Source organism: Hyla sarda, chromosome 5 (genome assembly GCF_029499605.1).
Source record: "Hyla sarda isolate aHylSar1 chromosome 5, aHylSar1.hap1, whole genome shotgun sequence".
Taxonomy (NCBI): domain Eukaryota; kingdom Metazoa; phylum Chordata; class Amphibia; order Anura; family Hylidae; genus Hyla; species Hyla sarda.
In genome coordinates this window covers 30,519,948-30,545,374 of record NC_079193.1, presented here as the reverse complement: position 1 = coordinate 30,545,374, position 25,427 = coordinate 30,519,948, and the positions used below count along the sequence as shown (strand labels likewise).

Below are 25,427 nucleotides of genomic sequence, written 5' to 3'. Positions count from 1 at the left end.
GATGTCATAGCCCCGCCCGTTCATTATGTCACGCTCCACCCCCTCAATGCAAGTCTATGGGAGGGGGCGTGATGTGACATCATGAGGGGGCGGGGCTATGATGTCACGAGCTCCAGACTCCAGCGTTCGGAACAGTTTGTATCAAATGCTGAGCAGCGGAGTACCCCTTTAACGCCTTAAGGACGCAGGCCATTTTGGCCTTAAGGACGCAGAAAATTTTATTTTTACGTTTTCATTTTTTCCTCCTCGCCTTCAGAAAATCATAACTCTTTTATCTTTTCATCCACAGACTAGTATGAGGGCTTGTTTTTTGCGTGACCAGTTGTCCGTTGTACTGCTGTCACTCACTTTACCAGAAAATGTATGGCGCAACCAAAAAAATACTATTTGTGTGGGGAAATTAAAAAGAAAACCGCAATTTTGCTAATTTTGGAAGGTTTAGTTTTCACGCCGTACAATTTACGGTAAAAGTTACATGTGTTCTTTATTCTTTGGGTCAATACGATTAAAATGATACCCATGATAACCTACTTTTCTATTACTGTTGCGCTTAAAAAAATCACAAACTTTTAAACCAAATTAGTACGTTTAAGATCCCCCTATTTTGAAGACCTATAACTTTTTCATTTTTCCGTATAAGCAGCGATATAAGGGCTCATTTTTTGCATCGTGATCTGTACTTTTTTATTGATACCATATTTGCCTATATAAAAACTTTAATAAATTTATTATAAATTTTTTTGGAATAAAATGTTATAAAAAAAAGCAGCTATTTTGGACTTTTTTTTTTTACGTTCACGACGTTCACCGTACGGTATCATTAACATTTTATTGTAATAGTTCAGATATTTACGCACGCGGTGATACCAAATATGTATATAAAATATTTTTTTAACACTTTTTGGGGGTGAAATAAGGAAAATGGGGCAATTTACGTTTTTATTGGGGGAGGGGATTTTTCAAATTTTTTTAACTTTATTTTTTAACTTTTTTAACTTTTATTTTTACACTTTAATAATCCCCATAGGGGACTATTTAAAGCAATTGATTTCTAATCCTGTTCAGTGCTATGTATAGGACATAACAATGATCAGGGTTATCGGTCATCTTCTGCTCTGGTCTGCGGAAAGGCAGATCAGAGCAGAAGACTCCCGGAAGGCAGCGGAGCCAGGTGAGGGGACCTCCGTCTGCTGTGCTGAATGATCGGATCGCCGCGGCAGCGCTGCGGGCGATCCGATCATCAATTTAAGTGACCACGATGCTGCAGATGCCGTGATCTGTATTGATCACGGCATCTGAGGGGTTAATGGCGGACATCCGCGGGATCGCGGGTGTCCGCCATTACCGGCGGGTCCTTGGCTGCGATCAACAGCCGGGACCTGCTACGCATGATCCGGGCATCGCGGTTATGCTTAGGACGTAAATGTATGTCCTGGTGCGTTAAGTACCGCATCACCAGGACGTACATTTACGTCCTTCGTCGTTAAGGGGTTACAGACAAATAAATGAAGATAATGTAAACGACCTATTAGTGGACATGAAATAGTTCAGATTGAGGAATCAACAAAAACCTTTATTAATAACAATGAAATTAGTAACAGGTTTGAGAGTCTTGGTGACCAATAATGTAATAAACTGGTGAATATAGCAGAGGAGGTTTTGTAAAATTAACAAATTAAAATTAAAATTCAAATACCAGAATTAAAACCAAGTTACAAAAACCAAGTTTTTTTTTAATGTGGGCAGGCAACTTGACAAAAAGAAAACATTAAAATACCACTCTATGAATAAGATTATTGATTAAAAAAGATTTTTATTTGAACTACTATAGTCTAACTATAGCAGAAACTTCTCTTCTGAAGAAGGGTCTGCTAATGTGAATATGTCTGATGTCATTATAGTAGTAAAAAAATATTCCCATGTAAACGCAATAAAAAAAAACAAAAAAAAAAAACTACAAGTAGTCAAGCACAGGGTAGTGATATCTACAAAAAGTGTTGTTACATCCAGGGCTCCGGCCAGATATGCTGGCCGTGAGCGCATCCTCCCTCTTACTTCCCCAGCAAGCGGTGCTGGGATTCGCAACGCAGGACGCACCCGCATGAGAGTCTCAGCCCGTCTCTCACTTCCGAGCTTTTCTCCTTCCTCTAGACCTCCTGCTACGTTCCTGACTGCACTCCGGTGCCACCAGCCCTGACCTCCTGCTATCCACACCACGTCATGCCTAATTCCTACTGTGCCTCGCATCACCTCAGCCGTCTGTGTGGTTGAGTCGTGCCTGTGTGGTTGAGCGACCTGGGTGCCGCCTGCCGCAGCAAGACCATCCCGCTTTGCGGTGGGCTCTGGTGAAAACCAGCGGCAGCTTAGACCCCACTCCCTGGCACGGCCCGTGTCATCTGCCACACAGGTCCAGTGGATCCACTACCTCCGTAAGTGTCTTGCTTGAAGCCGTGAGTCTTACAAATGTGTTCATACAACACTGACAAAAAAATAATAATTCTACATTAAATCCAGCAAAAGTTGTCTTACAGCACTGGAGTCCTAGGTTCCAATCCCACCAAGAACAACATCTGCAATGAGTTTGTATGTTCTCCTCGTGTTTGCGTGGGTTTCCTCCAGGTACCCAGGTTTACTCACACATTCCAAAAACATACTAAGGGTAGAGTCACACGGGAGTGTATCCGCAGCGTGTTTGATGCTGCGAATGCACTGCTGGCAGTCACAGAGCTACGGCAGAGTGAGCTCCCTGCTGCTGCCGTAGCTCTGAGTTTAAGCTTGTGACTGCCGTCAGCGCACCTGCAGCGTCAAACGCGCTGCGGATGCACTCCTGTGTCACCCTAGCCTACTAGGGTAATTCAGATTGTGAGCCCAAAAGGGGACAGGAACTGATTAGGGTTTACAGCACTATGGAATCTGTGTGCACTATATAAAGAATTATTATTATTATTATCATTATTATTATTGAAGGATTAGCCAGAGGTTTTTAATGCGTTCCAAAATTGAGTCATTGCAGAAATTTGTAAAATGAAGACTAGGTTGCATTACTGTATTAATAATTTAATTTTCTCAGAGGCCATCGTATGTTGAAGGCAGCATCAACTTACGATGCTCTTATATGTCGGAACCATCGCATAAACAGCTATCCAGCAGCGTAGACTGCTTCAGCTACCGCCGGATAGCTGTTTAATGTGCCCCATGTGCTCCGGTGAGTGTCACTCACCTGTCCCCGACGTTCCGGACCATCCTCTTAATGCTCCGCTGCATGGCCGTCGCTCTCCTTCGTCGTCATCCCATCGCTGCGCATGCCAACCCGTCATCCAATAGTTGCGGCGTGCGTAGCAACGTGATGACGGCGATGAGAGCGACGTTCCAGGGCAGCAGTGACGGTCCGGACTGGCGGGGACACCCCGGGGACGTGATGACTGCAATGGAGAGCGACGATCCAGGGCAGCGGTGACGTTCCGGAGTGGCGGGGACACGGGAGTTTAACTTTCTATATTATTATTGCACGGATCCCTCAACATACAATGGATTCAAGTAACGATGGTTCAGTTGGAACTAATTACCATCATATGTTGAGGGATCACTGTATTTTTATTTTATTGCAGTAAACAGATATATTTAGGTTAGTTTTTATGCATAAACTTACATTTAGGGTATCAATATATGGACGATGAAGCAGCAGTTAGTGAATTGATGACGATGTGGAGTGAATGTGAAAAAACACAAAGACATGCAAGACTCATCCATGAGGAAGAAAAGAATGGTTTTAGGAACGTGTCAGAAGTCTTGGTATCTGTACTCTGGAATTGAAATTTTGCTATTCCTGGATTTTGGAAGAACATTACTAGCAACTGGCAAAGAATCATGCAGGACATGACCACAGCAACCTATTCTGCTGCAGAACATCTTCTCCACACCATATATGGTGTCCAGGCACAGGATGTCGTCCTGTGGGCTAAATGTTGCCTCGGGCATTCCTTGTGTCACTGGTTTGGGCCCACTGCTCCTTGGTGTATTCTGTTGTACTAAAGTGTGATCCTGTGTTATGTTGTAATAAATTATGTTACTGTCTTTATGCCCCAATGGGAGCCCCGAACATTTGCCTTTATTTAGTGTAGGGGGGGGAGGAACTAGTCAGTCAGTGTTGTGAGTTAGGCGAGTAGTAAGGAGAGAGAGTATGTAAGGAGAGGAATATCGGAGTTGAAGATCTGAGGAACAGTGTGAGGAGGCCTAAGGAGAAAACCGAAAATCTGCAGCCACACCAATCTCAGGAAAACCCCATTGCTCAGGTGAAGTTAAAGCCTGGAGGTGAGCACAACGCTTCGGGGGTAAAATACTCTTCAGTCAGCCAGTCAGCATAATGTCTCCAATTTAGTGTGGGCTGCCATTTATTACAAATCTGCACTTTCACCAACTTCAAATCCCAGCAAGGCGACAGGCTTCCCAGGCTCACTCTGCACATCTCCCTGCACAACTTTGTACCGTGGAAGATTTACCAATATTTCTGCCTCAGTAAAGATAGTTATCAGTAATCTGGCATCATGGTCATTATTGCTCCGTGCCTGGCCCAGGAGAGCTATCTCATCCTCTCAACCTGTAGGTTAATGTTGTTCTGGCGTCACAAACTCTGCTATTAATCTACATCCTCACCCATGGCACCACACATACAGTAATCAATTGGTTCCAATTAGGCAGGAATCTTGATAGTTTTATTAGTGCATACACTGGCGTGGCCCAGGTTGTATATTGTAGGTGTAGTGGGGACAGAAGTAGATGGATTAGCATCAAGTTTAGAGGTTGTATAGTGATTTTAGGATTGGTTAAAGCTTATAGTATGGGTTATCTTTACTACTCCTTGTTATCATGTAATTTACCATTTTTTGCTTGTTTTGTGATGTTGTCTCAATAGAGTTGTGCAGGAGTGACACGTTTTGCAGGTAGCCTCATTCTCATGAAACTGCTCCTGTGGCATGAAGTGGTGAGGTGCTAGAGTATTTTTTTCATGTAGGTACTAGGAACCCTCCCAAAAATTAAAACACAAGTCAAACGGTTATTGCTTCAAGATAACTAGCACTATTTTGCTACATAAAAGAAACCATTACTCTGTAAAATGTTTTTGGAGATTCTAATCTAGCTGGATAGTAGTGTTATGCCGACAATCTTCGTATTCTGCAGACAACATGTTTATCTCCTTATTTAATTAGAGAAATAGAATTGGTTTTCGAATAAAGTTTTTTTTAATGTTTATTTTATTTTCATAGCTGAAAAGTTCTTTTGACAGATAAGACCTATTTCTGCATTTGCTTAAACCACAGGAAGTGTTTACTGTTTGTTGGGCACAGTGCCATCCTCTCAATGGGTTGTCTGCCCAGGTGAACACATCTTTACACGTCTTGACAGGCCGTTTCTCAAGGGAAGACGTTTCCAAAAGAAAAATCCAACAAAAACGCCTCTAGTGTCTATTTTTTTGTTGTATTTGCTTTTTTCAGTGTTTGACTAAACATTTTACTGAGATCTGAAAAACCTATCACAGAGGAAGCAATTCTGTATGTAACACTGACACTTTGTCCTCATTATTCTGAATGGAGTTGCATTATAAATAGACAGTCTAACCCCCCCCCCTTAGGCTTTATAAGAGAACATAGAGATCATCAAGGTAGGAGTTCCAAAACTTCAGCAGAAATTCCGCTAGCTGAATGTTCGGATGCTTCGGTGGTAGGACCGTGTGGGCATTACTGTCTCCATAGACGGCAATGCAGTCCCAGCGGAATTCCGATCAAAGAAAGGACATGTTAATTCTTTGAGCGGAGGTACTTTCCTTTGGTGTAATTTGGGGGTATGTGTCTTATGATGGTGGTTTGTGCTTCAGGGGGTCTTATGGCGATGGTCCGTGCTTCATGGTTTGGGCTTATGGTGGTGGTCTGTGCTTCATTGGTGTGTGTCTTATGGGGGTGGTCAGTGCTTCGTTGGTGTGTGTCTTATGATTGTGCAGTATATAGCGGAAAAAAGCGGAGGTGGCGCCGGGTGCGGTGTAGGTCTCTTAGCCGGTGTAGGTAGATACCCGGGTAGGTGGTAGCGTATCCTTTGCCGGTAATGGTAGCTTGGTATGCAGGCCTGCAGCGTGTGGACGGAGCCCAGGGGTGTGTTCGTATGAAGAATGCAGAAAAATAGGAAAAAAGCTGCGATGGTGCTCCCAAGGAAGTAACCTGAAGTCGTGGGTATTGGTATAAGTAAATAAATAATTTATTTTTACAGCATAAAGAAATCAAAGAAAATAAATGAATAAAGCAAGACACGTTTCAGGAGTCACAGCTCCCTTATTCAATTGCAGGTGGTTGCTGATTGTGGTAAGTGCTTTGGTGTCTTATGGTGGTGCTCCATGCTTCAGGGGGAAGTCTGTGCTTCGGGGGGTGAGTCTTATGATGGTGGTATAACATCCGTTTATCTGTATTTTGTATTTTCTGCTTTGGGTCCTGTTCAGACATTATGTGTGTCTGAACAGTTTCTGTATTTATTCTCCCTGGGATGGGAAGAGTTAACCTTTTTGACTTCAGCACTGGATATATAAGACCTCTTCAGGTGCTGTTCTGGGCTGGGTATTAGACCTGTATTCTGGCCATGTTGGCTTGATGTTCACTGTGTCTGTCTATGCACATATTCTGAGTTTTAACCTTAGTTATCGGTCCTGTTTGATATACAGATTTTAGCCTGCTTTGTTTTAGTACATTTGTTGGGTTTTAGTACCGTATATACTCGAGTATAAGCCGAGTTTTTCAGCACGATTTTTCGTGCTGAAAATACCCCCCTCGGCTTATACTCGAGTGAACTCTCCACCCACAGTGGTCTTCAACCTGCGGACCTCCAGAGGTTTCAAAACTACAACTCCCAGCAAGCCCGGGCAGCCATCGGCTGTCTGGGCTTGCTGGGAGTTGCAGTTTTGAAACCTCCGGAGGTCCGCAGGTTGAAGACCACTGCGGCCTTCGACATCATCCAGCCCCCTCTCACCCCCTTTAGTTCTGTACAGTACTCACCTCCGCTCGGCGCTGGTCCGGTGCTGCAGGACTGTCCGGTGGGGAGGTCGTCCGGTGGGATAGTGGTTCCGGGCTGCTATCTTCACCGGGGAGGCCTCTTCTAAGCGCTTCGGGCCCGGCCCCAGAATAGTCACGTTGCCTTGACAACGACGCAGAGGTACGTTCATTGCCAACAAACTTCTGCGTCATTGTCAAGGCAACGCCTCTATTCCGGGCCCGAAGCGCGGAGAAGAGGCGCCCCCAGTGAAGATAGCAGCCTGGAACCACTATCCCACCGGACGACCTCCTCTCCGGACAGTCCTGCAGCACCGGACCAGCGCCGAGCGGAGGTGAGTACTGTACAGAACTAAAGGGGGGTGAGAGGGGGCTGGATGATGTCGAAGGCCGCAGTGGTCTTATACCTGCGGACCTCCGGAGGTTTCAAAACTACAACTCCCAGCAAGCCCGGACAGCCGATGGCTGCCCGGGCTTGCTGGGAGTTGTAGTTTTGAAACCTCTGGAGGTCCGCAGGTTGAAGACCACTGAGGGCGGATGATGACAAGAGGATGATGAAGGGGGGGTGTGGGATGATGACAAGAGGATGATGAAGGGGGGGTGTGGGATGATGAAGGGGGGTGGGGATGATGACAAGGGGATGATGAAGGGGGGGGGGGTGGAATGATTACAAGGGGATGATGAAGGGGGGTGGGGATGATGACAAGGGGATGATGAAGGGGGGTGGGGATGATGACAAGGGGATGATGAAGGGGGGATGTGTGGGATGATGACAAGGGGATGATGAAGGGGGGATGTGTGGGATGATGACAAGGGGATGATGACAGGTGATGATGATGAGGGTCTGGATGATGACAGGCGGTGATGATGATGAGGATGTTAATGACAGGTCTGGATGATGACAGGGGGGGATGATGTATTTCCCACCCTAGGCTTATACTCGAGTCAATAACTTTTCCTGGGATTTTGGGTTTGAAATTAGGGGTCTCGGCTTATACTGGGGTCGGCTTATACTCGAGTATATACGGTATTTGTGTATGTTGTGTATGCATTTGCTTTGCTTTGTGCGTTTTGTCAGTCCTGTTTTGACCTTGTTTGATCCTGCATCTTTGAGGATAAAATCCTGTTCTGAGCCTTGTGCTAATCCATCCATCTAGGAGTGAGTGAGTCTTGTGCCTGCACCCGTGTTTGCTTGCATTTATGATTTCTTGTTTCCGTCTAGGCCAGTATCCTGATCACTCGGTGGAGAGTGCCCACTGGCTAGGAGCCTATTTGGTTTGGTATTGATGTTCCTCCATGCTTGGAGTGGGGTGTCTAGTGTGTTCCTTGTTCTGAGTCCAGTGAGAACAGTGCTTTTGATTTCCTGACCCGCTTAGTGTTCTGACATTCAGTAAACCTGTTCATCCCCTGCATCTCCTGGTTTTGTCTGCTGTAAACTTATCCCCATATCTTGTCTTGTTCATATTATCATATCTGCCATTAATCTTGATTCCGGTTTCTGAACTGTATGTTAGTATGCTATATCCTGCCTTGCTTGCCTTTATATATCTGTTTGTTGGTTCTGTTATGTTCCTGACTTGTTTCCTGACTTTGTACAGTTCTGTTTGTTTTGTTGACTCCGATGCCAATTCTCTTTAGCGCAAGGTAGGGACCTGCTCCAAGTTGTCAATCCGTCATTTAGGGCGGATGGGCATAGGGACAGCTTTAGGGCTCACTTCTCCCTAGTCTCCATCTGTCAAACTGAACCTTAGGTTTTGGGAAATTGTCAGGATCCGGACTGGTATGCGGGGAGGACACGGGTGGTGGATCCTCTGTGTCAGTGAGGTGATGGCGTGGGCCTTACCAGGGGAACGGAATCTAAGGGGTTACTGGTTTTCACCAGAGCCCGCCGCAAAGTGGGATGGACTTGCAGCGGCAGGTAACCGCCAGGTCGTTCCACCCGACAGCGACTCAACCTCACTGACTTCTGAGACAGGCGCGGTACACAGGGACAAGGCAAGAGCAAGGTCGGACGTAGCAGAAGGTCTGGGCAGGCAGCAACGGTTCGTAGTCAGGGGCAACGGCAAGGGTCTGGATACACAGGCAATGGAACACACAGAAACGCTTTCTCTGGGCACAAGGCAACAAGATCTGGCAGGGACAGGAAGGGGAAGTGGGTTTTTATGGAGTGGGGAGTGCTTAGAACTAATTGGGCCAGGCACCAATTAATGGTGCACTGGCCCTTTAAATCTGAGAGGCCCGGCGCGCGCGCACTCTAAGGAGCGGGGCCGCGCACCGGGACTGAGCAGAAGGACGTGGCCGGTAAGTGACACGGGATGCGACCCGCGGGCGGGCACGTCCCCCCACGGGGATCGCATCCCCGCCGAGGGACACAGAGCAGCGCTCCCGGTCAGACTCGCTGACCGGGGCGCTGCAAGTAGGAGAGAAACGCCACGAGCGCTCCGGAGGGGAAGCGGGGCCCGGAGCGCTCGGCGTTACAGAAATCTACTACTTTATCCCTTTATGGAATTCTTTGTACTTACTTTAGGTGCTACAAGCATACATGGAAATATTAAAAGCTGTATGTTTGAAGACTTTTATACAGTACTGCATCTCATTGGTCTGGGCGGATAGTAATTGTTTCTGAAATATATTATTATATGAGATGTGACATATTTCATTATTAAATGATGATTCACGAGCAGTCGGCCTCCCTGGAGGGCAGAATTAGAGGCCTCTGATTTCCATAGATAAAAGTAATCATTTTAAAAAGGCCAATGAGACATATGTGGAAACATATCGGGACCGTCATTTTCACTTGCCATTGAAGGCGTTTGCATGTTTTTCTGACTACATATACATAATAACTTTACATTCCGGCAACTAATACGCTGGTGTCATGAAATATAACCGGCTAACTGAAGATTGGACTTGAAAGGCGACCTCCTAGGTTGGGGGATTTTAATGAATCTTTACTATTTGCATTTGATCAAAGGAAGAAATATCTAAAATACATGAAAGAGAACATTTAGAAAGAATCAAAAGTAATATCCTCTGAAAATGCACCAAGGTCAGGTAGAATGAACGCTGATGAAACCTTCTCATTCAACAGAACATTAAACTGTATAAGAAACAAGTCTTATTTTATGACAACCAGCATTAAAGTGACATGTCGGAGGTGTCTATGGTAGAGAGGGCTCTCATCCTGGTGCTCGTTCATACTATCACACCCAGCAATGTGTTTGGAAGAGCTTTTCTCCTAATTTCCGGTCTTCATAACCTATTTAGGAGAGATCTACTTTGTTCTTTAATGCCAATTCAGCCCCTCCCCCACCTTTCTTTGTTAATGTTGAGTGGTCTATGGTTACATGGGGCTCATCTCTGTCCCATATCCACCCCACCCAAAAGGGCGGATGTAAACACATTTCCAATGCTAATGTTGCAATTTTTTACAGACATCTGGTAAAGTTTCCCATGGGTTCCGACTGCCACATGATGCTCTTGAAAGCCAAATGACCCAAAATCTATTGGTTGTCCTATTGATCTAACACAGAGGCAAGCTTCGTCATTTTTTCCAACCAGAGTGCCATGAGAACCCGCCAGGGGTGCAGCGGCAGTCCAGTGGGGAAGATTGCAACTGGACATGCTAGGATACCGGTAGCATAGCCCCACCACAGGTGTCCTAGGATGAAAACCAGCCTCTAGTGATGCTGGCTATGGACACAATAGAGACGCTCCCAGCCTAAAATGTTTATGTGTTTTTTTTTTTTTTTACCTAACTGGGGTAAGATGTCTACAGGGAGATTCTGCCTTCAGGGGCAAAGCAATCTACAGGGGCATCCTACCCACAGGGGGCAAGCTAACATCAGTGGGTCCTCCCTACAGGGGACAAGCAAACTACAATGGGCCCAACCTACATAGGTGAAAATACCTACATTGGAGTCCTATCTACTGAGGTCAAGCTATCATACTTACAGGGGGCAAGCTAACTACAGGGGGTTCTACCTACAGAGGACATACTGCCTACACAGGGGTTCTAACTACAGGGGGGAGACTACCTGCAGAAGCAAACTACCCCCAAACTGACTGACACTAACCTTGAAAAGCTGTTGTGAGTAACACCATCATCAATACCAGGTAACATCACAGGCCTTACCATAGAGAAGCGGTTCCAGACATCAGATTAAGTGGGAGTTAATTATCCGTTCAAATATAGCGAGTTAAGCCATCAGTAGAGAAAAGGTTCTCCTCCTGATCTAACACCAAGGCAAGCTTCTGAATCGATTGGATAGACCAATATGGTTTAATTTATTATTCAAAAGTTCCATAAAACTACATCACATTGTATATTGGAGTACGAAAATATGAATCAAAATGAGGATATAGTCAAAATACTTACCAAATAATTGTGCTCACAGTGTATATAGCCTTATCTTAATATGAAATAGTGCAGTGCCTGCTTTGCTATTCCTTGCAGTAATTAAATTAAAACCCCACAAAATTTTGCCAAAATTACCATCTTTTGGTCTCTGTTGGGAATTTGGGTCCCTTGGGTCCATTTACCATCTGCATTGGGATATATGGTGAACATTCACTGTGTACACTCTGTGAAAGAGACCTAACACAAATGTGGGGAATTGGCTAAGTGGTTAAGGGAAAGGAATAAGGTGGAAATCAAACCCAAAAACATAATGGACCCCCCTCCCTTGCATATATGTATACCACTGCTCAGCAAACCCCAGACACTGGCTCCATTGGAAGCAAGGAGATTCAGAATCCCCCATGATCTCTCTACCTGCAGCATCCGGTAGTGACGAATACAATTCTGCCAAGCGATATACAAGAACGAATCAATCTGTAATGTTCCCTTAGAAAGTGACCTGTATGACAGATACAATTAAACATAATGCATCGGTAACATTGTGTTCTGCTCACACTGAACACCAGATAATGGCGACTTATAACTATTTTAAAGACCATGATGGTAAATAATACATTTTCTGGGGGGAAAAAAGACACATTGTACACTGAAAAGCACCTGACCTAGATATAAAAACAGGAAACGGTGATGGGCACAGGATACAACTACGTAGTCAGGCCATAGGGGCTACCAACAATATCCTCCGAGGCACCCTGAAGACCCCAGCAAAATGCCTGACAAAGGTCCTTTAATAACCAAAGCTCATTCTTACCTCTTTTAGTTACCCTTCCCATATTCATCTCTGAATCTGAAATCTCACAAAAACAACATGTCCATGGATGTTAGATATAAAAGAGAACCTGTCACATTGAAAATGTGCTCCAATCCGCAGGTCTCATGTTATAGAGGAGTAGGAGCTGAGCAGATTGATATATAACTCTGTGGGATGTAAATCTGATCATTCTGGGGTAAGCAGATAAGTAAGAGGTCCTACTCAGTTGTTGCCAGCTCTCTGTACATGCGTGCATATAAATAGAGCTGTCACTGAGTAGGCCCACCCACATGACTACTTAGCTCAGAATGAGCAGAGATTGTACTTAATTTAAAAATGGGCACTTTCATAAAAAAAATGTTTTTTCCATTGCACTCCTTATGGTAAATAAAAATATCTTTCTATTGTACTTTGTTTTAAAACTGAAGTTTTCTATGTTTTTGTTTTGTTTAAAAAGCTGCCACTATGTGTCTCCCTACTTGTCCAGAGCACCCCCCCCCCCATCTCTTGCACAGACTTTGGACTCCTCCTGCTGGCCTGGCAGAAGTCCAAAATCAGGAAATGCAGCCTGGAGTGCTGAGAGTGTGTGTGTGTGCAACCTTATCCAATCAATCATAGCTCATCTCACACTGAACTGCTCTGGGCTCTGTGTAGCAGAGTGAGGGAGGAAGTTCTCCCCTGTATAGCTTCAGATGATGTCACGCTTGCTGGGGAACACCCCTTCCCAGTCTGTGAATGTGACTGAGACTGGGCAGAAAATACAGAGTAATATCAAGGTAGAAAACTAACAAATAATAAAAATAAAGGCAGGGGATGGTTTATCATGATGGGGGCAGTGAACTGGGAGGATTATAACATTTAACAAGATCATGAGATGTACTCTTTAAGTAGTTAGTTTGGATAAAGGAATGGGCCCTGTAATGTAACTGGAGCCTTGCTCACCAGGTCCTGACCCTGAACAATATTAGCACCTTGTGAGCATTACAGACTCAGGAGCATTAAGTATTCCGAGATGTGGTCTGTGGTCTGAATTTTTTTTGAGGTCTAACAATTTAGGGATCTGTACTACTTTTGGGGCCTGGGGTCTGATGGTCTGTAGTCTGAATTATATAAGGGGTCTGGTCTGAGGTCTGTATTAATTGTGCGGTCTGGTCTGGAGTCTGAATAAATTAAAGGTCTTGTTGGGGGTCTAAATTAATTTTGGGGTCTGAATTTATTTATCAGTCAGGTTGGAGGCTTGACATAATTTAGGGTCCTAGTTCAGGGTAAAAATAAATTATGGGGAATGTTTAGGGGTTTGGATCAATCTGAGGACTGTTCAGGGGTCTAAATTTATTTTTGGGCCTGGTTTGAAGTGTGTATACATTTTTGGCATCTTGTCTGGGTCTCCAGAGGTGACCTAGATCCTATGTGTGAGGAGGAGGTGGAGACTTCATACTGGTGGGCCATGGTGTTACATCCTGTATTTGTTGGTGAAGTAGCAAATATTGGCCCTCATTTGCTAAGAGTGTTGTGTAGGTTTCTTTGTGGGTTTTAATTCCCTACAATTTATTTTCCACGGTATTTACTAAGGTTTCCCTACATTTTCCACTTTCCCTACACTTTGCTTTTTTACACATGCTCTGATCTGTAGGGTTTTCCTCAGATCAAATCCACCCCATTTTCTGTGGAAACCTTAGTAAATATGTTGGGTTTTTGTGAAAATTTCGGGAACACGCCCCTTTTCAGAGACCACGCCCCCTTTTCGCAGCAGCCTCGCCCCCTTTTCGGCTTTTCTTAGCAAAATGGAGAGTTAGTCGGGGTTTTTTCAATTCTGGCGCAAATTCTGGCACAGACAGAATTTCTGGCACAATGCGACAGAATCTGGCGCACAACCCTACAAAACATGTCGGGTTTTCAATAGTAAATGAGGGCCATAGTCTTCATCTGCTCTTCCCACTTACCAATAAGTCTCTCCCCCATTCCTTCTGACCCTGAGCCCCGACCCACCTACTTTTCTTGCTCTGCACTCCATAGAACCTTTGCAGTTTGAATTTCACCTGTTTCCCAAGGGAATAAAGGAAGGGCTTGGGCCTAGACTTCTTGACTGTAAAAGGGCTCAAAAATTCTGTATGGCAGGCTTGGACATGAAATAATTATATTTGTCACTTGGTTGCTGTGCAAAATGGCTTCCCATTGATGCATTTGACCATCAAGGACTCATTTAGAAACCAGTAACTGAACAGCACAAAATGTGGCTTTCTGTCAATATTTGCGGTGAGAATAAATAATTTGGGCTTTTAGAGTGGAAGGTCACACAGACATTTATTTGACATGATCTGAGATGAAAGGAAACATTAATCCACTTAATTAAATCCACAAATGACAAAATCCTCAGACGGTCGGCGTTTCCTTCAAGATCAGACTCGAGACTTTCTCATGGCTGTACCTCCGAGCTCAGTTCTTCTCATCATAGAAAAGATCTCTGTGACCCGGGCAACCTATCCTCTGATCAGCCTGAAATGCATTAAAATGCGTCATGTAGGCGAGATAATAATCCCATATTAGAACTGGATGTTTGACACTAAAGTGACGCCACTTTGATGACTAACCGGGCACAGTCACGTTCTAAATTAAGGCTAACATTTCTGTAGGCTCACCACTCAACAATCTTCATATGTAATATATAGTGCTCTATGACACCTATCTGATTCCAAAACAGAAGGAACGTTTAGGCTCCACCTTTGCCCCGCCCATAAACACCAAAACAACAACTCTTGGAAAAAAAGGAGAAAGTCCGGCATTGGAAACTCCAACTTTGTCTTTATTAGGCAGTAAAAGCAGTTACAAACTCGATGTGCACCATCAGAAGGACACCTGGATGCGTTTCGGGTGGGTATACCACCCTTTATCACAGATCAATACAACAACCAAAACAACAACCCAGAAATGCCTTTTTGTAGACACATTTGCAAAAGTCCCACCCTTTATATATATATATATATATATATATATATATATATATATGGATCAGTCATGAAAAAATAAAAATAAAACTGTTGTCTGAAAAAAGGGAAAGATTCCACCCACTTCCTACAGATAAGGCCATTCGTATGTGTATGGAGACACTTTCACCCACTGACTTCCTTTAAGCATATCTTATGTGAACTACTTTATCTATGAAGTGCCTACATACCTTATGTGAACTACTTTATCTATGAAGTACCTACATACCTTATGTCGCGTCCTTGGTGAGCAGCTCCCATTTAGCAGATGCATTTTAAAGGGGACTTCCAATCTAAGATCAAGATATGATTCAGAGATGTGACCACGTTCTGATCATTACCAGTGGAATTTGCGGGACCCCCATTGATCATGAGAGTAAAGGAGTCGCAGCACATCCCCTTTATCTGCAAGATTTATACTTCTGTCCACCATCTTAAAGGGCTACTCTCCCCCTAGACATCTTATCCTCTATGCAAAGGATAGGGGAGAAGATGTCAGGACCCCAGCGGCAAGACCCTTGCGATCTCGGCTACGCCAACCCTGACATCCGGTGCACGGAGTGAAGTTCCCTCCGTGCCGGATGCCTGACGATGTGGGGCGGAGGCTCGTGACATCACGGCCACGCCACGCTCGTGACATCACAACCACGCCCCCTCAATGCAAGTCTATGGGATGGGGCATGCTGCACCCGACACTCTAAACGAATGCCGGATGCAGCATCCCTTTGGATTGGGGATAATATGCCTAGAGGTGGAATACCCCTTTAAACCTAATCTCATGATCAGGGTTTGATCACCCCCAGTGATCAAAACTTTATCACTGTGTCAGATAATAAAACCCCTTTAGGATGAATTCACACAGTATTTTGCTGCATTTTTAGAAATGTTTATATTACTTACTGCAATCACAAAAGAGCAAACAGATCCGGCACAGCCCCATATACTTGTCAAATTCACGACCAAGTCGCAGGGGCCTGACGAAGCACCGGAAGGTGTGATACGGCTGTGGCCTGACGCCTGATCTCCCCCCGTAACACCTTCTGCCTCACGCTGCACCTTTGCCTGATGGCGATGCTGATCGCAACACTGATCGTTTGAATTAACTGCACTGAAACCGGGTGAGTTGCTCCGCTACTTCTTTCTATTGTGGACATTGGTTTATATTACTTAATTTACACAGAGCCATGTTTACCACTATACAGAGGGTGCAACCACATGGGGTGCCGGTTTTTCCAGTGAAGTTTGAGGGTAACAACAACACACCCAGAACTTCTCGGAATCTAATTTAACCCCTTAAGGACCGGGGTTTTTTCCGTTTTTGCATTTTCGTTTTTTGCTCCTTGCCTTTAAAAAATCATAACTCTTTCAATTTTGCACCTAAAAATCCATATGATGGCTTATTTTTGCGCCACCAATTCTACTTTGTAATGACGTCAGTAATTTTGCCCCAAAATCTACGGTGAAACGGAAAAAAAAATCATTGTGCGACAAAATTGAAAAAAAAAAACGCTGTTTTGTAACTTTTGGGGGCTTCCGTTTCTACGTAGAACATTTTTCGGTAAAAATGACACCTTATCTTTATTCTGTAGGTCCATACGATTAAAATGATACCCTACTTATATAGGTTTGATTTTGTCGGACTTCTGGAAAAAATCATAACTACATGCAGGAAAATTAATACGTTTAAAATTGTCATCTTCTGACCCCTATAACTTTTTTATTTTTCCGTGTATGGGGCGGTATGAGGGCTCATTTTTTGCGCCGTGATCTGAAGTTTTCAACGGTACCATTTTTGCATTGATAGGACTTATTGATTTTTAAATTATATAAAAAGTGACCAAAAATCCACTATTTTGGACTTTGGAATTTTTTGGCGCGCACGCCATTGACCGAGCGGTTTAATTAATGATATATTTTTATAATTCGGACATTTCCGCACGCGGTGATACCATATATGTTTATTTTTATTTTTATTTACACTGTGTTTTTTTTTTTATTGGAAAAGGGGGGTGATTCAAACTTTTAATAGGGGAGGAGTTAAATGATCTTTATTCACTTTTTTTTTGCAGTGTTATAGCTCCCATAGGGACCTATAACACTGCACACACTGATCTCTTATACTGATCATTGTTATCCCATAGGGACCTATAACACTGCACACACTGATCTTCTATGTTGATCACTGGTTTCTTATAAGAAACCAGTGATCAACGATTCTGCCGCATGACTGCTCAGGCCTGGATCTCAGGCACTGAGCAGTCATTCGGCGATCGGACAGCGAGGAGGAAGGTAGGGGCCCTCCCGCTGTCCTGTAAGCTGTTTGGGATGCCGCGATTATCCGCTATCCCGAACAGCCCGACTGAGCTAGCCGGCAACTTTCACTTTCACTTTTAGCCGCGCGGCTCAGCTCTGAGCGCGCGGCTAAAGGGTTAATAGCGCGCGTTACTGTGTAACCCCGCGTTATATCAGGAGAGCAGGACCAAGGACGTACCGGTACGTCCTTGGTCCTTAAGGGGTTAATATGTCAGAAATTAAGCTTAATATTTTTTACGTAGCTCCTGGAGATAAAATTTATCACCTTGATGGATATAAATAGTTTTTTTTTAACATACTCACTATGGGGGAAGATTTATCAAAACCTGTGCAAAGGAAAAGTTGCCTAGTTGCCCATAGCAACCAATCAGATCGCTTCTTTCATTTTCCACAGGCCCTTTTGAAAATGAAAGAAGCAATCTGATTGGTTGCTATGGGCAACTGGGCAACTTTTACTCTGCACAGGTTTTGATAAATCTCCCCCTATGTAGCCTAGCCACGTGAGAAGTGATAAATGTTAGATCGGCAGAGACTTGACCACTGGGACCAGAATACCAAGTACCCCCCCCCCCCCCCCCCACCCTCTTCCTGACCTTACAACTTATTAGTATCCACTGGAAGACCCCCTTTAGGGCTCATCCATAATAGGTTGTAATTGAGGAGGGAAAAAAAGGGTTCAGGTCATACAGGACACCTCAGTTATAGTTATGTCCCACCTGATATAACCATCTACAGCACAAAAAGGACCTAAAGGACAAAACAAACGACCAAAAATCAATATCATTATATATGGCAGCCATCGATCTCCCCAACGTGAGATGGCAATAACTGAGAACAGGTTATCGAGCATATAATGGATATACCTTCCATTAAACTTTAAAGTGTGAAGCCAGAGGGGACCTCGCTTTTTACATTCAATATAATGATTTCTCAATATAATGTAATTGGAAAGATAACTACATGCAGCTGACATTCATAGTACACAGTACAGGAGAATGTCACAGCACTTAGCCGAAAGAAAGGTGTCCATAGGATTCATGGTGCAAACTGCACATTCAACATTAGGAGATTTAAAGGAAAAGCACACATTACAATTCTACACAGTATAAACCTAAAACATTCGGTTCATCATTTTGTCATGATTTATTTCCTTATATACAGTGAACAGGCCTCGCATGGCCCATCAAAGAAGTTGAGTGCACGTGCTCAGCGTCATAGCTAGAGGTTTCAATAGTAAGTTCCTATGTAGTAAGGTTGTATAGTCCATTAAACATATACTTCATGAGCTATTCTGGACCTGTAGGTTAAACAGATGCTACAATAGCCTACTGGTGATGGATGCCACTGTATGGCTTCCATCATGGCATCCATTAAACATATACGTTAAGAGCTACACTCTGTCTAAAGGTAGTAGATCTTACTAACAAGCAGTAACCCAGCTGTTCTGTGCACATTTCAATACTGTTAAACATTGGGAAAAGCTGCAAATACAGTGGTCCCTCAAGTTACAATATTAATTGGTTCCAGGACGACCATTGTATGTTGAAACCATTGTATGTTGAGACCATAACTCAATGGAAACCTGGGAATTGGTTCTGAAACCAAAATGTCATCCAAAAATAGGAAAAAGTGAGGATTAAAGAAAAATAAGTAGATAACTAATATAGATAAAGCAAATCCTTACATATAAAAGTAAGAAAGTGCTGCTGGGAGCTGTAAATCACTGTCAGTGTTTCCCAACCAGGGTGCCTCCAGCTGTCGCAAAACTACAACTCTCAGCATGCCCGGACAGCCAAAGGCTGTCCGGGCATGCTGAGAGTTGTAGTTTTGCAACAGCTGGAGACACCTTGGTTGGGAAGCACTGGTCTATGTAGAGGACAGGAGCTTCTTCAGGGTTCTGTACAGAAGACACAATGTCATAAAAAAGTAACATGGAGCCGCCCTCACCTGGTGTCCAAAGGAGCAGCTAACCCTGGGACAGGTAAAGAGTACAGAACATGTAATACCTCCCTGTACTGTAGGTGGCGCTACCAGACATCAGTCAGTGCATACACTTCAGTAATACAGGTAAAGAGTAGTACAGAACATGTAATACCTCCCTGTACTGTAGGGGGCGCTACCAGACACCAGTCAGTGCATACACTTCAGTAATACAGGGGTTTTACCAATAAAATGCCCATTCTGATTGGTCGGTTCTTCCAGCCATTGACACGTTTCACAGATCTGGACTGTCTGTAGAATTGTATGTTGAGTCTGGTTTCAAGTTACAATGGTCCAGAAAAGACCATTGTATGCTGAAACTATTGTATGTTGAGGCCATTATAAGTTGAGGGATCAATGTATTTGGCAGGTGCCATGATTTGCTTCATTTTTAGACCCAAAAACTGGTATAAACTGGTAAGTAAATGTGAGTCTATGTTCATGCAGGGTGTTTGAAGGTCTGCAGAAGTAAAATTAAAATAAACTACACTATTGGTTTCAAGTGGGGTATCATCCAACTCCCATCACAATTCCCAACTCCCATCTCAACTCATAGTTAAAATTGAAGAGTAAACTTGCCTCCTTCTCCTGATATTCCATCCTGCTCCTGTCCTCCACTGTTCACAGCTCATTGTATATAGTGGTGAGCGCAAATATTCGAAATGCAAATTATTACCGCAAAAATCGGCACTTCACAATTTCACGAATATTTTGAATATAGTGATATATATCCGTAATGACGAATATTATTTATTTTTTATTTGCGAATATATGCGAATATCGGCACTTCCAGTCGAATTTCATTACGAATTTTTGCATGAAAAAAAGAGAACGAACATTCCGAATATGCAAATTTCACAAATATAGGACGAATATTCGTCCATATATTCGACGAAATATCGCAAATTTGAATATGGCCTATGCCGCTCATCACTAATTGTATATCGGGATTAGGTGTGTATTCCAAATTCTTTTCTCTCTCCTTGGGCTTGACTTTGTCTCTGCCTCCTGCCACTCTCTGGGCTCTGCCGCTGCCTTTCCCAGGGCTCTGCCACTGCCTCCAACTGTCCCACCATTCCTCTGTGCCTTGTCTTGTAGTGGGTTTTCTCGGTCTGTGGTGTCCCAGTACCAGAGTGAGCCCTGTCAGGTAAACATTACTTCAGGTGCCTACGACAGGCCCTGCTGCTCAGGTGATGCTATGATATTCATTGCAATATTTGTTCTGTTAATTTATATTGTGTTGCACTGTGCCTTTAAGGAATGTACTGGATATTTGTAAGGAGGTATGATGAAGAGTACCCATGTGACCCTGGTTGCCCAATGGGAGGCCCCCTAGCTAGGCTATATATATATATATATATATATATATATATATATATATATATAGATGCAAATCACTGGAATAATACGGCTACTCAAATTTACACACACACACACACACACACATATATATATATATATATATATATATATATATAGTGTAGGGGGAGGAGCTATTCAGTTATAGTTCAGTGAATTTTTAACTTTTAGTTTACCTGAGACTAGTGCAGAGCTCAGTGTGAGCTACAGTGTGGAGCAGAGACAGAAGGAGTGTGAGGTGTATCTAAGGGAAGCCTAAATTAAATCTGCAAGCAAGCGACCGCGCCATTCTGCAAGTGTTACCCGTCAAGGAGGATTCAGAAATTCATGATTGCAAGCGTAATACTCGGTAGGCCAATGGGCCACACAGAGATAAGGTGAGTAAATTGGACACCAACAGAACCCTAGTAAGTGTGGGAGGCCTCAGTATTTAGCCTAAAATCCCAAGCACAATACTACAAGTCATAACAAGTCCAAAGGGCTCCCAAGAGTTATACTGCATCTCCTCTACTCTAATATGCTCTGTGAGGATTGTAACATCTACTCCTGCAATTATATTCCCAGAACTGTATTGGCCCTGCGGGAACCAGTATTCATTATTCTCCCAGCAAAAATATCAATTGAACAAATAGGGGAGGTGCTTAAAATTTAACTTTCAATAACAAAGTTTTAAAATCACCTATAGATAAATGTGGACCCACCACCAAATAATAGTACCATACACTTTAAAAATAAATATTTCACATTGATCATCAGACTCCATAGATCTACATGCAGATACAGGTGTCATATGTCGCTACCCGATGCGTTTCGGTCAGTTCATGAGAAGCACAGTAGCCAGCTGATACGGCTCCCTGCCGCTGCAGGTTTAGCGCTTTCCACACTGCATGCACATCCCCCGGACCATCTAACTGTTTCCATGGAGACGGCTTAACATGCCTTTCTATTACTGAACACCTATGGTAGTTCCCGGTACATATATGGTCCAACTGTTTCCTCAGCTCCTCTGCTATGTACAGACTTGAACAATATACATACACTCATGGATAGCTGGCTATAGGAAAGGGGGATTAGTGTACCTTACTACATAAACTCCATAGTTATTTGGGAATATAAATGTACCCTGACCATTTGATTATTTCTCGACTCATACATGGTTGCCAAGTGGGAGTCTGTTGCATTATCCCCTGAGGACGTCAAATGAACTGACAGAAACGCGTCGGGTAGCAATGGAAGACACCTATATTTGGATGTAGTCTGATGATAAATGTGAAATATTTACCCATTTTAAAAGGATATGGTACTATTTTTTGGGGGGTGGGTCCACATTTGTCTATTGGTGTATTTTAAACTTTGTTATTAAAAGTTACATTTTAAACACCTCCCTATTTGTTCAATTAACATCTATAACTGCCTCAGTAAAAACAGTTATCCGTAACCTGGCATCAGTGTATTTCTTATCCCGCACCTGGCCCAGGAGAAGCTGTCCTATCCTCGGACCGCGTAGGTTAACGGTGCCCTGGCGTCACGATCATACCAATACACCCCACACACAGTACTCGCAAATTGGGCTCCACAGGTACAAGGTGCCCTCTTTTTTCTAATTCTGACGTTTTCTATGTACGTTCCTGGGGTTTCGTTCTCCACTAGCTCAGCTCTATGCAGGTGGCAGCCAGGTCCAGGTATTATATCACTGCTACTGTGTGGCCAATTGGGTCAACCAGTCAGTTATAGCTTCCACCAGTCCTGGCTTCACTCCCAGCTAGGCCGCGATCCAATCTCCTATTTTCCCAGACTGTTCGTCTCCCTTATTCTCAAACCTGTGGCTGTTTTGTGTACCAAACCCCTATTAATCGAACTCTTGTCCTCTATAGGCAAGTGGTGCCTACATACGTACGCCATCAGCTGCGCTTGCGCATGCAGCAACTAGTAACGTCAAAGAAGGTTCTGGTTACTAGACCAGGATTTTACTTGACATATGATCGGGGACTGCCCAGAATCCTTTGGCAGGCTGCCAGTACCCATGGGCTGTATTTTGTTCAGGTTTGCCATAAAAAAACAGAGGGTCTAATTTTTTTCTAGGATGACTTAAGGATTCACTGAGTTAAAAAAAAAAAATCACATGTCCTGCAAAAGTCTTTTTCCTTGTAACCTGAGCAATCTATACTTTAACAGATTTTTGCTTTGCATTTCACTTTGTTTTTGTTGTGCAAAAGTAATTTCTTTGGTGTTTCTATGTGAAATGTCACTTGGCGAAGGCGCTGTTTTCTCTTTATTGGTAAATAATTTTGACCTATTCTGAATCCCTGCAATAAGAAAACCTAATTTATAATAATTCTGTATATATATACAGGCAAATTACTGAATGTATCACTGAAAATGTCATCCTGTCTAGAAATGCCATCAAGCCTCGGACTACAGCTATGTTACTAACACATTGAGCTTAATGTAATATCCCTTGAAAACACCAACAGATTGGACCCCCCCCCCCCCCCCCAAAAAAAAAAAAAAGTAAATAAATGCCCTGAATGTCAGCGGGGGCCTCTCCCTCAAGAAAATATTGAAATTATCTTAATTATTTGTTCAAGATTATGAGCTCCAACCTCTTTCTCAGGTCTCCGACGTCATCTATTTAGCTATTTTTATTTTATTTGTATAGATCAATCTATGATTTGTGGGGTGCGAACCCCCAGAATAAAGGGGCCATGGCACTTTATTTTCACAGACACAGAGCTGAACCTATGACTGTGGCTTTGCATGAAAGATAAGCTCAGGGCCTAAGCTAGTGTTTCCCAACTAGGGTGCCCCAGCTCTCCTCATGCACTGAACCACCACCACTCTGTGCACGGAACTGTGTCGCCCACCACACCGAGCCCCCTCTATGCATCTTTATGGGAGAGCCGGAGATACACGAGCGCTGTATCTCTGTCACTTCTATAGAGATGCATAAAGAAGGTATGTTGACCACCGCTCTGTCACCACTCCTTACATAGAGCAGTGGTCGTTCCGTGAATGAGGAGAGCTGGGGCGTCAGGCAGGAGACTGTAGGGGTCCCAGTGTTTGGAACCCACGCGATCAGACAATTATCCCCTATCCTGTGGATAGTGGGTCAGAAGTTCATTACTAGAGTTCCCCTTTAAAGTATTTTTTATTACGCAACAATACTAAAGCATAAAACAAACCACAAATTTAGCATTGATGACCTGCAGAATAAAAGTAATGCGTTATGTAAAGTAAAGTGAATGGCGCAAAGTTTGTAAAAAATTGCTGTTTTCTTTTTCCAAAAAAGAGTTAATAACAGTTATCCATTAGGTTATAGGGACTCATAAATCACATGATTAAAATAAAAAAAATTCAAGCCCTCTCAACAGAAAAATATGAACAAAAAGTTACCGCTCTTAGAAAGTCAGGGTTAAAAAAATTAAAATAAAAAGCACATTCCTAGCAACCAGTCTGCCTCAGATCACTGAGGTCGGCTCAAAGCAGAGGGCAAAAGACGGGTCAAGGTGGTTGGTCAGACCACAAAGCATGAAAAATCCTTCAGAAATCCATTATTGTGATAACCGAGATCCCTTAAAATAGTTCCTAAATATAATATTGTAGAATAGAATTTATTAGACATCTCATTAATTGAGAGTAAGATGTAGTAAAGAGATGGAAAGTTCTGAACTTTCATCGACTTCTTACCTTTGAGACGATGGCTTAGGATCTGTTCCAGAATGGAGGCAAAGTTTAAAAATTCAGGGGCAGAATCATCAATGGTCTCAAAGCAGGAACGGTCGATCAGCGTTTTTACAGAAAATCTGCAGGGAAAGCCAAAGAAACCAGTTAGGAAATGTTCCTTAAATGCTGAAATTACCTAGTACATGGTTAGTTGAAAAAAGACACATGTCCATCAAGTTCAACCTAGAAGGGAAGAAGATGGATAAAGGGAAGGGGTATGGGTGGATGAAGGGAAAATATATGGGTGGATAAAGGGGAGGGGTATGGGTGGATGAAGGGAAGGGGTATGGGTGGATGAAGGGAACAGATATGGGTGGATAAAGGGGAGGGGTATGGGTGGATGAAGGGAACAGATATGGTCAGATGAAGGGAAGGGGTATGGGTGGATAAAGGGAAGGGGTATGGGTGGATGAAGGGAAGGGGTATGGGTGGATGAAGGGAAGGGGTATGGGTGGATGAAGGGAACAGATATGGTCAGATGAAGGGAAGGGGTATGGGTGAATGAAGGGAAGGGGTATGGGTGGATAAAGGGAAGGGGTATGGGTGGATGAAGGGAAGAGGGTTGGGTGGATAAAGGGAAGGGGTATGGGTGGATGAAGGGAAGAGATATGGGAAGATGAAGGGAAGGGGTATGGGTGGATGAAGGGAAGGGGTATGGGTGGGTAAAGAGGAGGGGATGGGTAGATGAAGGGAAGAGGGATGGGAGGATAAAGGGAAGAGGGATGGGAGTATGAAGAGAAGGGGTATGGGTGGATGAAGGGAAGAGGTATGGGTGGATGAATGGAAGGGGTATGGGTAGATGAAGGAAAGAGGTATTAGTGGATGAAGGGCAGGGGGTATGGTGGATGAAGGGAAGAGGTATTAGTGGA

The 25,427-nt window shown here is 43.6% G+C and overlaps 1 protein-coding gene and 1 long non-coding RNA gene across 5 annotated transcripts in view; both read right to left on the bottom strand.

The window, feature by feature from the left end:
- The window catches only part of RUNDC3B (RUN domain containing 3B), a 238,260-nt gene that overhangs the window by 148,260 nt on the left and 64,573 nt on the right, over positions 1-25,427 (bottom strand). For all 4 annotated transcript variants that reach the window (XM_056519126.1, XM_056519128.1, XM_056519130.1 and 1 more), the window contains exon 2: positions 24,523-24,638. In XM_056519126.1, coding sequence (XP_056375101.1) covers positions 24,523-24,638 — 116 coding nt within the window. The remainder of the gene's footprint in view (positions 1-24,522; positions 24,639-25,427) is intronic.
- Positions 14,491-18,499, bottom strand: LOC130273011 (uncharacterized). Its single transcript, XR_008843835.1, has 3 exons — positions 18,360-18,499; positions 15,413-15,476; positions 14,491-14,695 (listed from the first exon to the last, which is right to left on the bottom strand). It is a non-coding gene; the product is annotated as an uncharacterized LOC130273011 (long non-coding RNA).